The sequence below is a fragment of the Geotrypetes seraphini genome, chromosome 4 (genome assembly GCF_902459505.1).
Source record: "Geotrypetes seraphini chromosome 4, aGeoSer1.1, whole genome shotgun sequence".
NCBI lineage: Eukaryota > Metazoa > Chordata > Amphibia > Gymnophiona > Dermophiidae > Geotrypetes > Geotrypetes seraphini.
Genome location: NC_047087.1, coordinates 10443576 through 10460811, shown reverse-complemented (window position 1 = coordinate 10460811; position 17236 = coordinate 10443576). Strand labels below are relative to the sequence as shown.

At 46.5% G+C, this 17236-nt stretch overlaps 1 protein-coding gene across 5 annotated transcripts in view; it reads left to right on the top strand.

Moving 5' to 3' along the window:
• ZC3H18 (zinc finger CCCH-type containing 18) overlaps nucleotides 1–17236 on the top strand; it is a 191383-nt gene that overhangs the window by 16192 nt on the left and 157955 nt on the right. For all 5 annotated transcript variants that reach the window (XM_033941389.1, XM_033941390.1, XM_033941388.1 and 2 more), the window contains exon 2: nucleotides 4624–5162. In XM_033941389.1, coding sequence (XP_033797280.1) covers nucleotides 4638–5162 — 525 coding nt within the window. In that variant the 5' untranslated portion in view covers nucleotides 4624–4637. The remainder of the gene's footprint in view (nucleotides 1–4623; nucleotides 5163–17236) is intronic.

Sequence of the window (17236 nt, the reverse complement as noted above, 5' to 3'; positions counted from 1 at the left end):
TAGAAATTTGTAGTCATCATTTAAGGAAGGAGCTGCCAACATAAGTTTTATGTTTTGATGAATTCTGCAAACGTACATAAAATGGCTTCCAGCAGAGCTGACTGTAATGCACCATTTTGGACAAAGCTCACAAAATTTAGAGAAGCCAACTTCAGGCCCAGCTACCCAAAGTTCTTTTAACTTGCGCAATAACAGGCGCTTCTGCTTTTGCATCTGTTCACCATTTATCCTAATAGATTCAAAATCTTTCTTGCCAGGGTATAATCAAAAAAATTCATCATCCTGTTAGGTAATATGTAGAAATAAAACCAAAAATAGAAAAAAATAGTACTTCAACAATGAGAGGGTTTTGTAGAAAAAGAAAAGTTACTTGACAATCATCAATTTGAATTTCATGTAGGCCAGAGTATAGAGTCCCTATTAGTAACTACTGTGGATGAAATAAGAAAGGAGATGGACAAGATAAAACACTACATTTAGCTTCCCTCGACATCCCTGCTGCATTTGATACGGTGGATACTACAATTTTGTTGGGTAAATTTAGGACATTGGGAATAGATGGTACAGTGTTTGCTTAGTTTATAGCTGGTTTTAAGAAATGTTTGGACAGTTTCCTGGAGGAAAAGTCCATAGTCTGTTATTGAGAAAGACATGGGGGAAGCTACTGCTTGCCCTGGATCGGTAGCATGGAATGTTGCTACTCCTTGGGGTTCCGGAATCTTTTGTTTCTCTTCGGGATTCCAGAATCTTGCTATTCTTTGAGATTCTCTATGGAATGTTGCTACTCTTTGGGTTTTGGCCAGGCACTAGGGACCTGGATTGGCCACCATGAGAACGGGCTACTGGGCTTGATGGACTATTGGTCTGACCCAGTAAGGATATTCTTATATTCCAACAACGCTTGATTCAAGTACAGAGTAATGATCAAGTATCTGAAGTTGTGCCCATTTGTAAGGGGGTTTCTCAGGGTTCTACATTGTCAGCATTAGTGTTTAACTTATATTTGGTGTCATTGAGAAATGTATTTCAACATTTAAAAGTGAGCTATCACTTCTATGTAGATGATATCCAGTTTTGTTTTCTTTTTGCAATGGATGACTGGACAATGGAGCTGCAACCAAAATTGTCAATACATGGGATGGTGGATCACAAGCTGACACTCAATCTTAGAGACTGATGTGATGTCGATTGGAAAGGAAGAAGACTCTAGGTGGCCACAATATATTGAAATTCCAAACCATAAGCAACTTAAGATACTTGGAGTTTGGTTAGATGCTACCTTGAGTATGCAGGCTCAGATGTTGACTGTGATCAGCTCTGTTTTCTTCCAGATGCGAGTGCTTAGTAGATTAAAAATGATGTTGCTACATTATGATTTTAGGATCGTTGTGCAAACTGTTAACATTCAACGATTAGATTACTGTAATGCGTTGTATCTGGGGATTACAGCTGCCAGATGTAAAGCTTTTCAAGTTGTTCAAAATTCAGCAGCTCGGTTGATCTTTGGAGGGAGCAGATTCGATCATATCTCACCTTTACTGAAATGACTTCATTGGTTACCAGTGAAATATCAGATTGTTTATAAAGTTCTTTTGTTGATTTTTAAAGTGATACCCTTTATATCCCCTGGTATCTGACTCAGGTGCTGGAAGTTTATCAACCACAGGTCGAGCCCTGAGGTCAGAGGGGACACTACGGGTAGTTAGTGAAGGACTGACAAGTGTACATTATGCAATAATGAGGTCTTGAGTAATCTCGGTGCCAAGGTGCTACTATGGAATAATCTGACAGGGTCATTCAGAGATTTTAAAAGGTGTTAAAATGACTTTCTTTATAAAGGCCTTTTCTTGAAAGCTATTTACTTTAATAATATTGTTGGAGATTTTTTAATATTTGTTGTATTGTTTTTAAAAACTGTGTATGTATATCACCAAAATTCGCCTCTTCCTCTCTGAGCCCTTGTTCATGCTCTCATAACCTCATGCTTAGATTACTGCATTCTACTTCTAACTGGTATCCCACTGTGTCACCTCTCCCCCCTGCAATCTGTGCAAAACTCTGCTGCACGACTCATCTTCTACCAACCTCACTATGCTCATGTCGCTCCTCTCCTTAAGTCACTTCACTGGCTCCCTATCCGCCATCGCATACAGTTCAATCTCCTATTGGTGACCTACAAGTGTGTTCATTCTGCTGCCCCCTCAATATTTCTCCTCACTTCTCTTTCCTTATACACCTCCCAGAGAACTCTGTTCTAGAGAATGACACGGGGAAAAAATTTATCACCGTCAACATGAGCCTGTCCCTGTCCCGTCCCCGCGAGCTCAGTCCCTGCCCCATCCCCGTGAGCTCAGTCCCCATCCCCACCCTGCAAACTGTCAGATCCCACCCGCATAAGCCTTGAATAGTTATGATTTTATACTGAACTTATTTTATTAAAGTATAAAAAGAGACTATTCTGTACAATTGTCATTTTATAAACACAAAAAATACAGAGCAAGGATCAACAAAACCCCTGTCTCAGTTTCCTTTCACAAATATCTCCTCCACTATTGTGAAAACTGAACAAACCAAATTACTACAGAATGCTACATAGAAAAATCAAGCTAACAGAATATTTCGGTTGCACATGGCAGGAATAGTGTTAGGGGAGAGCAAGTAGGGCAACTGCCCCCTGGTCAGAGAGAGAGCCCTAAGCCAGCTGGAAGCTAAAGAAGCACAGCCTGGGTTTTGCAGTCCCCAGTTATGTCTAATACCAGCTCTAGCAGGATACATATTTCAAATCTGAAATATTCTAATCACAAAATATAAAATAATTTTTTTTTCTACCTTTTGTTGTCTGGTAATTTTATTCTTCAAATCACATTGGTCTCAGGCTTTGGTTCTAGGTTCCTTCTGTCTTCATTGTGGCATGGCTGGCTCCTGAAGGTAAAATAGGCGCAGGAGCTGTGGAGGAGATGCCGAGACTGATACGGGTGAAATTTTTTTACCACAGGAGCAAGACTTTTTACTGCTTCCATGGGGCGGTGAAAGGTCTTGTCCCCATTTCTGCAGTAAACCAGTTGCAAATGTCCCCATTACTGCGGATTTACTGCAGTGACCACGGTTTACCATGGTAAACAGTCCCCATGTCTTCTCTACTCTGTTCCTCAGATAAGCTGCTCTTAGCATTACCCTTCTTCTTCACTGCCAATTCCAGACTTCTTTCCTTTCATCTAGCTGCTTCCAATGCCTGGAATAAATTACCCGAGTTTGTCTGTCAAGCCCCTTCCCTTGTTTAAAAGCAGGCTAAAAATCCACCTTTTTGACATAGCCTTCAATTCTTAACTCTACTCCTCTGCCCTCCAACCCAGCCAGCTGATTAACCCTTCCCCTTAACTGTATCCATGACATCCTGTTTGTCTTGGCTGTTTAGATTGTAAGCTCTTTCAAGCAGGGACTGTTTCTTCTTTGTGACTCCGTACAGCGCTGCGTACGTCTGGTAGCGCTATAAAAATAATTAATAGTAGTAGTATAATATGTATCTTGTGAACCACTTAGGTTTAAACGGGGTATAAGTTTTTAAATAAATAAAGGAATAAAATACCTTTTTTATTGAAGTAACTTAATAAAGTTAATGATTAGTTTGTGAAGGTAAATCCCCTTTTTCCTCAGAGCAGAAATTACTATTAATTATTTCTATAACGCTACCAGACATACGCAGCACTGTACAGAGTCACAAAGAAGACAGTCCCTGCTCCAAAGAGCTTACAATCTAAACAAAATAAGTAAATGTTGCCAACACTTGCACATGCACTGTCTACACCTCCAAATTCAACATCCACTCACACACTCGCACCGCACACATCTCTAAACACGCACACATCTCTAACACATGCATGCACCGTTCACCTCTCAAATGTGCACCACACACACTCTTCCCACCTCTCTAATGTGCACAAACACAGTTGCAAATGCATCAGCCACATCTGTAACCATGTGCTGGCCACATCTGTAACACGCGCACATGTTTGCACCACCTGCACCATACTAACACTCACACCGTTCACACATCTAATGCACATACTCTCAAACCGCCTACACACGCACACATGCGATGCCCCCACCTCTAATGCCCACGCTCGCACATGGTTTGCCCACACACGCACCACTCGCACCTCTAAAAGTGAGTTCTGATTTGAGTACAGATGTTTCCAGTAATTAAAAATAAAAAAACAGTTGTACAAATATATTTTTTAATAAACGAATTTCCCTTCGGTGTGCTGGAATGATAAGCTCTGCTATTAGGGATGCAGGAAGATTGACCTATAACATAGTTGTGTAATATAGTGACAATAATCGTTGAATCAAGAAATGGAAAGCAGACTGAAAAAAGTGTTACTTCTATATCATCTAGTTGTTTTAAAGCTGTAGGTTTCTCTTTTCTCAAAGCACAAATAAGTCTGATTTGAAGTTATTTTGCAGATAATTGAACATTTTGGGTCCAGGATAGAAAGCTGTGTATTATTCCTTCCTACCTTTAAAAAAAAAAAGAAAGAAAATGGACTTGCCCATGAGCTGTAGGGATGGGACATTTTTATTTTTTCTTTCTTTAATGTTAATGACGATTTTCTCCTTTTGCAGACTAACAGCTACAGATGGATGTATCTGAGAACCCCAGTCTAGATCCTCGATCCCCAGAAGAGGAGGGGCAGCGTGCATCTGACGAAGAGGATGGCCATTTGAAAGATAGTGGATCAGATCGGGACTTGGATGCAGAGGAGAAAGGGAAGGGTAGTGGTGAAGAAGATGAAGCAATACCAGACAAAAGTTCTGCTCCACAGAAAAATACCCATTCAGAGGAGGAGGAAGATCATTTGAGCGAAACCAAGTCTCAGGATTCTGATAGTGAGCAACCGAAGAAGCCTCCGGGTTCTCCAAGCCATGAGGAAGAGGATGAGGAAGATAGGGCAAATGACCTCCGGGATGAAGCATCTTCTGTGACTCGAGAACTGGATGAGCATGAGCTGGATTATGATGAAGAGGTTCCTGAGGAGCAGACATCTGCTGATGCTGAGAAGACAGGAGCTGAGGAGGAAGAGGAGGAAGAAAAGAAGGATACAGCGTCCCAAAAAGAGAAGAAAGATGAGGATGATGGAGAAATTGATGAAGGAGAGATAGATGTAAGTGTTTTATTCTGACAGTGGAACATTGACCTCAGGGGCAGTAAATATATTATACTGTATACAAGGCTGTTAATGTATTCTTAAAAAGAAGGGCACTTGAAAGGTTGCTCAAAGGCTGCTTTGCTCACATTGTTGTGTGTTCGTATCCAAGAGCCCTGATTTTTGATTTCCTAGCCCACTATTTGCTCCTTCGGCTGACTGGGATTGGGAGTGGTGGGGAAAAGGGGTTGGAGAGCAGTGCCTAATAACCAGACTCAAGGTGGCTATTGCTTCAAGGACCATCACTTTGACTGAATTACAGTCTGCCCTTGGTATCCAAAGAGGATTGGTTCCAAAACACCCCCTGCGGATACCAAAATCTGCGAATGCTAAAGTCCTCCCAGTCTCTCTTTGCAGACAGTCTCAGCATTTACCTCTGACCTAGCCCACCCAGAAAGTTATGTCAGAAGAGGCAGGCAGCCTTTGAATGCAACTGCTACTGGTGCTGAAGGGCTGAGACTGGCTGCAAAAGTACACTGGGATGTGGGAAAGAGCAAACTGCGGTTAGATCCTGGCTGAAAATATACACAGAGTAGACTTGGACTTTAGCATCTGCAGATGTGGGGAGAGCAACGCGTGAATGTGAAACCCGCAGATATGGAGGGCCGACTGTATGCAGATTGGTAGGCAAGAAGAATTAAAAGGGGGGGAGTGGAGATTAATCAGCTAAGTAGTTGTGAATGAAGTCTTTGTTTAGCCCCAGCAGAGGCAGGAAAATGGCTGCTAGAGACCATGGAGCAGTGAATGTCACCTTGTCCAGCGGAGCACATAAGCAGGGCTGTGGAGACTGTACATCAAACCTTCAACTCCTTTATTTTTCTACTGCCCAATTCCAATTTTTTTGTTCTGGATCTAAAGTACTGGTAAATATAAATTATGCAATATTTATCAGTACTTTAGATCCAGAGTAAATAGACAGAGATATACACATAATGTGTACATGGGCATAGTTTGGGCACAGCACAGAGAAAGTTGTGACACATTTTATGTCCACTCAGAATTAATGGAGGATATGAGACCAGCACCCCTTCTGGCCATTTACCCCAGATTAGATTATAGAATTATACTTATCATAAGAAAAACAGTCAGACAGTTATTTGGTATAAATAATTCAATATATCCAAGCAAATTAAAGATTTAATAAATTAACAAACCACCAACCAGACCACCGCCATATCAGCAATAAAGTAAATCAAACAGGTACTATGCAAGAGCAAGTAGGTAGATTCCCAGGACCTCCTGACTGAATTTATGAATTTGCTACTATTTGGGTTTTTGCCAGGTACTAGTGACCTGGATTGGCCACCATGAAGACAGGATACTGGGCTAGATGGAACATTGAGGTCTGTTCAAAGGACCTCCTTTGAACACATCCTTGCTTTTGTACCCCCCCCCAAAGCTGTGACAACAAACAAATTAACCATATCATTTCCAACAACTAGAAAATTGGACGCTTCTGAGGAACAGGAAGGAAATTTCCTGATCTCGGAGGAGTCCTGCATAAAAACCCCACCTTCGCCCCTCCTCAAACACTTGAAAGGAAAGCTCCTATTGGAGGAGCCCATCTACTATATAATTTTTTTTTTTTTATCCAATCCTGAGTTAGGCTGGCCCTGCTGTTCTTTAATTCAAACACTGAATAAGCCCCACCACCCCTTAATCGAGGAGCAAGGCCTACACCGGTCTGCCATATCCCAGGCCGCATCAGGTGTGCAGCGTTTCCCCCCCCCCCTGTAATTACGGGCTGCGGACAAGCCTATCACCCTAATTAAAATATGCACAAATTTACATCTTTGTTGGAGCAGGTGTATATGTTCACTACTCTGGAACCCTATTTTCAAAAGCCATAGAAGTGTTTATGATGTCTTCATAAAAGAGTCACCTTTAAACACCCAACTAGCCATCCTGATATATTTATACTTTTTATGTATTATTGTGATGAGAATTTACTGTTACTGATGGCCTTTATTGTAAACCACTTTAAGCGGAAGTCATTCAGGGAAGGTAATGAGTAGAAATAGAACCTAAAATCGGATATACTGGGAATGGCAGTAATACCCTAGCTATTAATAAGTGCTGAAACTTGAGGCCACTGCAGCCACTTAGTTCATGAAATGTGTCAACTCCCAAAATCAGTGACCAGGTGGTAGAATGGTTTGGCTGCTTTAATTATCATGTTTCATCGATTGCGGCTATTACATTTTCAAAAATGATTTTATGTCAATTTCATGTGATCAGCACTAGCAGATTGGATTGGATCTGTCACTCCTTTCCAAAGCTGAGCACAAGTTGTTACATTTGGATATAGCAGGCATTTCCTTGCCCAAAGAGAGTTTACAATCTAATATCCTTATTTACTAATATGCATTCTGTTATGTCCCTCCTGGATTCCATACGCTAGGTCAGGGGTAGGGAACTCTGGTCCTCGAGAGCCGTATTCCAGTCAGGTTTTCAGGATTTCCCCAATGAATATGCATGAGATCTATTTGCATGCACTGCTTTCAATGCATATTCATTGGGGAAATCCTGAAAACCTGACTGGAATACGGCTCTCGAGGACCGGAGTTCCCTACCTCTGCGCTAGGTGATCAATCCCAACCTGCAGTCCAGGTGTTGGAGAAATCCACATCTTTTCTGAACGTATGCTCCACCCCCTTAGCCTGAGAGTTAGTAAACAGTCCTAGTTTCAATTTCTATAAGCGGTCCAAGCAGAAGTCTTTGTAGTTGCTCTACTTCTGTTTCTTATTTTTTTCACTAAAAGTTCGATTAAAGTTTCTTCTTTCGGTGTCTTCAGTGTCTTGCGACCCCTCCCCAGTGGTCCCCTGTCAAAGAAAAGGACACAGTCCTGCGGTGCTTCACAAATAAACTCTGGAGAATCTGTAGAGCCAGTCTTCTGTGTGCCACCTTCTTCACTCTTCCTGTGGGAGTTTGCTGGCTGGTGACTCTGTCACAGGTTTCTAGTGCAGGCTATGTGTGTCTGGACAGAAACCCACCCGGGTTTCAAGGCACGGGCTGCTTTTCCCGCCCCCAACAGCGTGGCAGAGGATCCACGGGGGCAGAGGTTGTAGTCAGTCTCTGGCCAGCTGGCAGTCCGAAAATCTTCAATTCTGTGCAATGTGGAGTTGTTTCTGAGGCAGAAAGTCCTTTTTCTCCACTCAGCTGCTTTTAAAATGCTGGCAAACAAAGGCACTACAGAGATTGTGAATACCTCTATTATTTCCTATGAGAACTTCGGGGGTGGCTTTTGGATCAATTTAAACTTAGTTTTTCACAGTTTCTGTGGGTAGGGTTCAGGTTCCCCACTTCCCCAGACCTAAATTCGCTATTTTTGGTTTTTGTTTATTTTCACCATTTTTGGCATGAATTTGTGACGGCAGCCATCTTGAATTTTAAAATTTATCTTTTTTTTCTAACTTCTATTATCCCAGGACAAGCAGGCAGCATATTCCCACACATGGGTGACGTCAGCAACGGAGCCCCGCAGTGGACAGCCTCGAAAGCAAACTTGCTTGAAGATCTCGAACTTTCGAGTGCTGCATCGCGCATGCGCGCGTGCCTTCCCGCCCGAACTAGGGGGCGCATCTCCTGTGAGGATCCTCAGTTCAACGTTTTCCGCGGAGCTGAGAAGACTTGTCAACTTAGTTCCCGTAGCGTTGTGCCTTCTCTTCACTGCGGCTGAGTAGTTTATTTCTGTTCGGTCGCTGTGTTTCTTTTTGTTTCTTTAGTAGTGGAATCATCCCTGAAGAAAGCTCATCCTTCTAAAGTGTCTGCTACAGTTCCAACAGGGCGTGAAGGTCGCACTATGGATAAATTTGGGCGAAGACTTTATCAAAATTCGATGATGACTAACCGAATTCTAAATTATAACTATGTCTTCACTTCATATTTTAATTATTTTTTGAAACAGTTGTCATCCTTTTGCCCAGACTGGCCCAGAGAACGCCTTGCTGAGTATAAACAAATTATTCAATTTCTCTCACAATTGCGTCTCTTCATGTTGCAGGCATCTTATGATGCATTTGAGCTTTCTTCTCGGGTATCGGCGTTTGCAGTGGCCATGCAACGTCTGGCCTGGCTCAGAATAGTGGACATGGATCCCAACTTACAAGATCGGTTAGCAAACCTACCGTGCCAGGGCTCTGAGCTTTTTGATGACTCGATTGAGGTGGCTACTAAACGGCTCTCGGAGCATGAACGCTCTTTCGCCTCTCTTATTCGCCCTAAACCAAAACCTTCTACATCTAGGGCTTACAAGCCTCCGGCTCGTAGATACCCTATGAAGTCCACGCCAGCTTTCTCTAGGCCTCCATCTAGAAGGCCTCAACAACAGCGTCCTCAGAAGTCCCAGACGCCTGCTACAACCAAACCCACTCCGTCTTTTTGACGGTCCAGTGGTGAGCATTCCAATCGCCTTGCATCCGAACTCCTCCCTGCCCATCGGAGGCCGCATTTCCCTTTTTATATCTGTCTGGGAAACCATTACATCGGACCTCTGGGTCCTCACAGTCATCCGCGAGGGATACTCTCTACTCCTGCTTCAGGTGCCTCCAGATCATCCTCCAGGAGAGTGTCTTTCCAGTCTCTCGCAACTCCCCCTTCTTCTTCGGGAGGCTCAGGCACTTCTTCGCCTTCGAGCTGTGGAGGAGATTCCTCCTTCCGAGCACAATCTAGGGTTTTACTCCAGATACTTCCTAGTTCCCAAAAAGACGGGGGATTTGCGACCCATTCTGGATCTCCGTGCTCTCAACAAATTTCTAGTCAAAGAGAAGTTTCGCATGCTCTCTCTTCCAGTTTTGTATTCTCTCATGGATCAGGGAGATTGGATGTGCTCACTGGACCTCAAAGAGGCTTATACTCACATTCCTGTCCATCCAAAATTTCGCAAATACCTCCGGTTCAAGGTGGGGAACCTTCATCTTCAATACAGGGTTCTTCCGTTTGGCTTGGCGACCTCCCCCAGGGTCTTTACCAAGTGTCTAGTCGTGGTAGCTGCAGCCCTCCATGCTCGAGGCCTTCAGGTTTTTCCTTACCTTGACGATTGACTTATCAAAGCCCCTTCTCTTCCAGGGGTTACTCAAGCGACCCTTCAGACTATTTATTTTCTTCAAAGTCTGGGGTTTCATATCAACTTTCCATAACAACTGAAGTAAGGCTCACCGGCCTGTAGTTTCCTGCTTCATCCCTGTGACCACTTTTATGAATAGGGACCACATCCGCTCTCCTCCAATCCCCAGGAATCACTCCCGTCTCCAAAGATTTGTTGAACAAGTCTTTAATAGGACTCGCCAGAACCTCTCTGAGCTCCCTTAGTATCCTAGGATGGATCCCTTCTGGTCCCATCGCTTTGTCCACCTTCAGTTTTTCAAGTTGCTCATAAACACTCAATCTACTCCATTTTCTCGTGTAACTTTGCCAGACAATCTCGGTCCTTCTCCAGGATTTTCTTCTGTGAACACAGAACAGAAGTATTTGTTTAGCACATTTGCTTTTTCCTCATCACTCTCCACATATCGGTTCCCAGCATCTTTTAGATTAGCAATTCCATTTTTCATCTTCCTCCTTTCACTAATATATCAGAAAAAATTTTTGTTTCCCTTTTTTACATTTTTAGCCATTTGTTCTTCCGCCTGTGCTTTTGCCAGATGTATCTCTCTCTTGGCTTCTTTCAGTTTCACCCTTTAGTGCTTTCTGCACTCCTCTTCTTGGGTTTTTTTAATAATTTCACAAACGCCAACTCTTTCGCCTTTATTTTCTCCGACACTAGTTTGGAGAACCATATCGGCTTCCTATTTCTTTATTTTTATTGATTTTCTTCACATAAAGGTCCATAGCCATTTTTATCGCTCCTTTCAGCTTGGACCACTGCCTTTCCACTTCTCTTATGTCCTCCCATCCTAACAGCTCTTTCTTCAGGTACTTTCCCATTGCATTAAAGTCCGTACGTTTGAAATCTAGGACTTTAAGTATCGTGCGGCCGCTCTCTACTTTAGCCGTTATATCAAACCAAACCGTTTGATGATCGCTACTTCCCAGGTGAGCACCCACTCGAACATTAGAGATACTCTCTCCATTTGTGAGGACCAGATCCAATATCGCTTTTTCCCTTGTGGGTTTTGTCACCATTTGTCTGAGCAGAGCATCTTGAAAGGCATCCACTATCTCCCTCCAGGCTGTGCCTTCCCCTTTGCCAAAGTCCACCAGGAGGTTAGGTTGCCTGCATTGATCTCGCTTAAAGCCCATTCGATGAGATGGCTGTGGGTGGTTGCATCATGGGGGAAACTTGTGCGTTTCATCCTGATGAATTTTGTGGGGCGGCTTCTTGGTCCTCTCTCTTCATACTTTTGCTCAGTTTTACCAAATTGTTGTGGCAGCTCGTTATGATACCATTTTCAGGACCTTGGGTTTGAGGGCAGGCTCTTCTGTCCCTCCCTAGCTACCGTGGCTTTGATATGTCACCTAGCGTATGGAATCCGGAAGGGACGTAACAGAATGGAAGATTAGATTTATACCTTTGATAATCTTCTTTCTGTTAGTCCCTGGAGGATTCCATACGACCCACCCTCTCTGTCTACACTGAGTTGTTTGAAGTAGCCTGCTCCTTTCTGTCTCGGTCACTCTCATTACAGGTTTGAAGCTTTTCCAGCCAGTTAGCCAATCCTGTGGGGCGTTTCTGTGAGAATACACATTACCGAAGGCCTTTATTGGGGTGCTCGTTGTACACTGCGGGTTAGTGCTAGATTGTTTCTCTGTGTTTTTTCTGAGTTGCCTTTGTGCCTGCTATCACTTGTTAATATTTTGCAGAGCAAACCAGTTTATGAATTACTTACGTTGATGGTGATCCTCCCCCGTACCCCCTTTGTCCTGGATTTGCAGGTATGTACTTGGCTTTGGGACTTAACTAGGATTGTTTACTAATTCTCAGGCTAAGGGGGTGGAGCATGTGTTTAGAAAAGATGTGGATTTCTGCAGCACCCAGACTGCAGGTTGGGATTGAAAACCTAGCGTATGGAATCCTCCAGGGACTAACAGAAGATTATTGAAGGTATAAACCTAATCTTCCATTAGTGCGATTTAAACACATTAAATAACACAGGCTTCATCAGCCCCCACTCAGAATATTTACTAGCTACGCAGCCCTTTTACTCAAGCTTAGCATGCGCTAACAGACATTCAATTACATCTACTCCGGATTCTGTATATGTGGTGATTTATCCCTTCCTGCAAACTGAACTTGCAGAGAGAATACTTGCTTTGAGCACCTACCCTGTAGTTTTTTTCTCTGCAAGCGAACTGTGATCTGCTCTGCCCACCTTTTTTGCTTTCTTGCATTTACAATTCTTTTTTTCTGAGGCTTCGGTGCCATGAGACCCCATTCTTGTGGATTCTCTGCCAGGGAAAGGATGCAAATCTGTTCTGCAGCTCTGCAGGGCGAGCATTCAGGTGGAACTGAAGAGCTACTAGAAAACTAGAACTGCTGTGTTTTCTTCTGGGCTTGGGGTCCGTTCCCCTGGGAGCCAACTCGCCACCTTAGTTTCTCAGTGGCTTGAGTGCAGGCTGTGAACACCTTGAGTAAGATCCCTCGGCGTATTAGGGCACCGGCATTGTCTTTACCACCACCACCACCCCGTCGTGGTCCCTGGGGATGGGTGGAGGCTGGTCCATCCAGCTTGCAGCCCAAAGATTCCGTGGTCTGGAAGTGTCGCTGGAAGTATCTGAGGCAGAAAAGTCCTTTCCACTTTTCAGCTGCATTGAACAAACTGCAGGCAGGCACCAACAGAGAATTGTGAGTAATGCCCCATTCATTCCTATGGGAGAATTGGGATGGGTCAGAAAATCCCAAATGTGATTCAGGTCTCCCTCCTCCAAAACCCCTATTTCTGTGTTTTTGAACTTTTGAAAAAGTCTCCAAGGGCTGTTTTTGCCACGATTTTTCTTGTGGCAGCCATCGTGAATTTCAAACGATCTTTTTTTCATAAGAACATAAGCAGTGCCTCCGCCGGGTCAGACCATAGGTCCATCATGCCCAGCAGTCCGCTCCCACGGCGGCCCAAACAGGTCACGACCTGTCTGAATCACCAGAAGGGGCCCCCTTACCACCTTGGTTTCCCATTGAAGTCCTATCTTCCCATCGAAGTCCTAACCCTCCGGTCTTACACATGCACGACCTGGTCGGGTTTCTATACTTATTTCCTGTATACTTCTCTCAGTATCCCACGATCCCTTTATCCCTCAGGAATCTGTCCAATCCCTGTTTGAATCCCTGTACCGTACTCTGCCTGACCACTTCTTCCGGTAGCGCATTCCAAGTGTCCATGACCCTCTGGGTGAAAAAAAACTTCCTTGCATTTGTTTTGAACCTATCTCCCTTCAGTTTCTCCGAATGCCCCCTCGTACCTGTTGTCCCCTTCAGTCTGAAGAATCTGTCCCTATCCACCCTCTCTATGCCCCTCATGATCTTGAAGGTCTCTATCATATCTCCCCTGAGCCTCCTTTTTTCCAGAGAGAAGAGCCCCAGCCTATCCAACCTCTCGGCATATGGGCAGTGTTCCAGCCCTCTTACCAGTTTCGTTGCTCTCCTTTGGACTCTCTCAAGTACCGCCATGTCCTTCTTGAGGTATGGCGACCAATACTGAATGCAGTATTCCAGATGTGGACGCACCATCGCTCGATAAAATGGCATGATGACTTCCCGCGTCCTGGTTGTGATGCCCCTCTTTATGATGCCCCTCTTTATGATGCCCAGCATCCTGTTGGCTTTTTTCGAGGCTGCTGCGCACTGTGCAAATGGCTTCAGTGATGCAACCACCAGCACACCCAAGTCTCTCTCAAGTCTGCTGTCTCCCAACAATGCCCCCCCCAATTTGTAGTTGAACAACGGGTTCTTCTTTAGCACTCTCCAGACCAGTAGAGGTTAACTTTACGATTGGGTATATATCTAATCATGACCAGCAGGTGGAGACTGAAAACAAAACTTTGGGACAGTATATCCTAGCCCCTCCTCTCTATTTCCCTCAGTCTTCTTTCAGTCTCCAGCAGGTGTTGAGTGATCTGTACCCATCTCCCTTGGTAGGGCTGTTGGAATTTGTTTAGAGGTTTATTGTCCCTGTTTTTAGCCGGACGGAGCTTGGACGGACTCTGTTTGGGGGTTCGTCCGACCTCGGGGGTGTCAAACCCGGCGGGTCACGAGCGGGGTCCCTCCCCCCACTTCCTCCACCTCCCCATATTTTTTTAGAGGAGCCTCAGCAGTAAGCCTTGCCCCCTAAATCAAGCAAGGCATATTGCTTCGAGAGCCTGTGGAGTCTGTTCTGTAAAAAAAAAAAAAAAAATCCTGAGGTAGTGCTGGTCTGGAGGGTTGTATCCCTTTAAGAAAACTGTATTTTACTGTATTTTTTCAACTAACCGGCACTTTTTTACAGCTAGGTCGCGTATGGAGCAATGAGCACTTCTAAAGGGAAAAAGTGCTCATTGTGCTCCAGACGCGAGGCACTCGCGGCCGGCCTGTGCAAGCGGTGTTCAGGCCGGTGCGGTGGAGGAGCTCCGTCGGCAGCGGCTGCAGGCGCCCAGAGCTCCCCGCCGATGGTGCCTCGCGAGTCGGCAGGGAACGGTGGAGAAGCCCGGTCTTCTCCGTCCGCCCACGGAGGGATTCCCCGAGCCGCCGACGGTCGGGTTTTAGAGGATTCCCTCTCAGCTGATATTTTGACAGCTGATGCCGGCTTGCCTGTTTTAGCGGCTGAGACTATTCAGGTCTCTCAGCCGCTTCAGGCTGTGGAGGGAGCTGTTTTGGCGGGAAAGACGCCATCTTCTCTGTCTGGCCCCTCCATTTTGTCTTCCACCTCAGGTGACCTTCCCCCTGTTTTGTCTAAGCAGGGGCAGGTTTCTGCTGGGTCCCCTGCTGTGGCAGGGAGTCCCTTGGGACCCTCGGGGGGTTTTTCCCCTGATTTTTTCTTTTCATTATGCAAAGCCTATTTTCAGGCGGCTGGGGGTCCCGGTTGCGCCCAGGGGGTCTCGGGGGGTGGGGTTTCCTCCGCGCTCCCTGCGGCTTTGCCTCTCTCGTCTGACGTGACGTCCCCTCCGCCGCCTCTCTTGTCCAAGCGTCCGCGGGTGTCGTGGGACGAGGATTTGTGGTCGGAGGAACGTGTCGGTATGGAGGAGGACCTGGACCCTTCTGAGGAATTCCAGGACCCTCTGGAGGGGACGGAAGCTGGCGGCGGGTTGTCGGGTTTCCCGTTCTCCAGTGACGAGGCGTCCGTGGTGCGCCTTTTTCAGAGAGATGAGCTGCCTGACCTTATTCAACAGGTTTCTTCGGCTTTGCGTTTTGAGGACGCGCCGCCGGAGACTCCGCGTGTGGGGGACCCTCTGTTACGAGGGATCCGTTCCGTTTCCCGCTCTTTTCCTATGCATCAGGATATTCGGGATATTATTCTTGAGCAGTGGAAAACGCCGGAGACGCCGTTTCGGCTGGCGCGCAGCATGGCTCGCCTGTATCCCATTCCTGAAGGGGATCGGGCTACGTTAGCTTCGCCAGTCGTGGATGCGGTGGTCTCGGCTATTTCCAAGCGGCATACCGTGCCTGTTGAGGGCGGTTCTGCCTTGCGGGACTCTGAGGAGCGCAAATTGGAGACCATCCTTAAGCAAAATTTTCAAGTCTCTGCTTTTGGGGTCCAGGCGGCTATTTGTGGGGGACTGGTCGCTCGCGCCGTGTTTCGGTGGGCGGAGCGGGTCTTGGATCGAGAGTCTGACGACTGGTCTCTGGTGGATCAGGAGGTAGCAAAGATTGAGATGGCTGCCTCATTCCTCTCGGATGCTCTGTATGACTTGGTGCGGATCTCGGCTAAGTCCATGGCTTTTGGCGTGGCCGCAAGGCGTGTGTTGTGGCTGCGCGCTTGGGCGGCGGATGCTGCGTCCAAAGCTAAGCTTACTAAATTTCCCTTTCGGGGGTCGTTTTTATTTGGAGAGGACTTGGATAAGTTAATTCAGACTCTGTCGGACTCGAAAGTTCCCCGTTTGCCGGAGGACCGTGCCCGCCCGGCGTCTCGGGGGGGTGCGGCCCGGGGGCGTTTGCGGGAATTTCGCAAGTATCGCCCTGGGCGTGGGGCTGCTTCTTTCCAGTCTCCGGGGTTTTCCCGGGGTCGGTTCTTCCAGCGCATGCAGCCCTTTCGGGGGGCCCGTCGGGGGGCAGGGAACCCCTCCGCCGGTTCCCCCGCTTCCCGTCCTGCACAATGACGCCTTGCCGGCGCCCCCCTTGGTTCCGGTGGGGGCCCGGCTGCGCGACTTTTTTCCCAAATGGGCCGAGATCACGTCCGATCAGTGGGTCCTGGAGGTGGTGCGGGACGGTTATGCCCTGGAGTTCGCCCGCTCTCTGCCGGATTTTTTCCTCGCTTCTCCGTGTCAGACTCCGGGGAAGAAGCAGGCTTTTCGCCAGACCCTTCAGCGCTTGCTAGATCTCAGGGCAGTAGTTCCGGTGCCCCCCCCGGAGTGGGGCACGGGCAGGTACTCCATTTACTTTGTGGTGCCCAAGAAGGAGGGGACTTTTCGGCCCATCCTCGATTTGAAAGGGGTCAACAGGGCTCTCAAGGTTCCCTCTTTCCGTATGGAAACGCTGCGGTCGGTCATTCTGGCGGTTCAGCCGGGGGAGTTTCTCACTTCTCTCGATCTGACGGAGGCCTACTTGCATGTTCCTATTCGGACCTCTCATCAGCGTTTCCTGCGCTTTGCGATCTTGGGTCGGCACTATCAGTTCTGTGCGCTTCCCTTTGGGCTGGCCACGGCTCCCCGGACGTTCACCAAGGTGATGGTGGTCGTCGCGGCAGCCTTGCGGTCGGAGGGCATTCTGGTACACCCCTACCTGGACGACTGGTTAATTCGGGCCAAGTCGTTGCAGGAAAGCTACCGGGTTACGGCTCGGGTGGTGGAGTTTCTCCGGTCGCTGGGCTGGGTGGTCAACCTTTCCAAGAGTCGGTTGGTTCCGGCTCAGCGTCTGGAGTACCTCGGGGTGCTGTTCGACACCTCCTTGGGGAAGGTCTTCCTCCCAG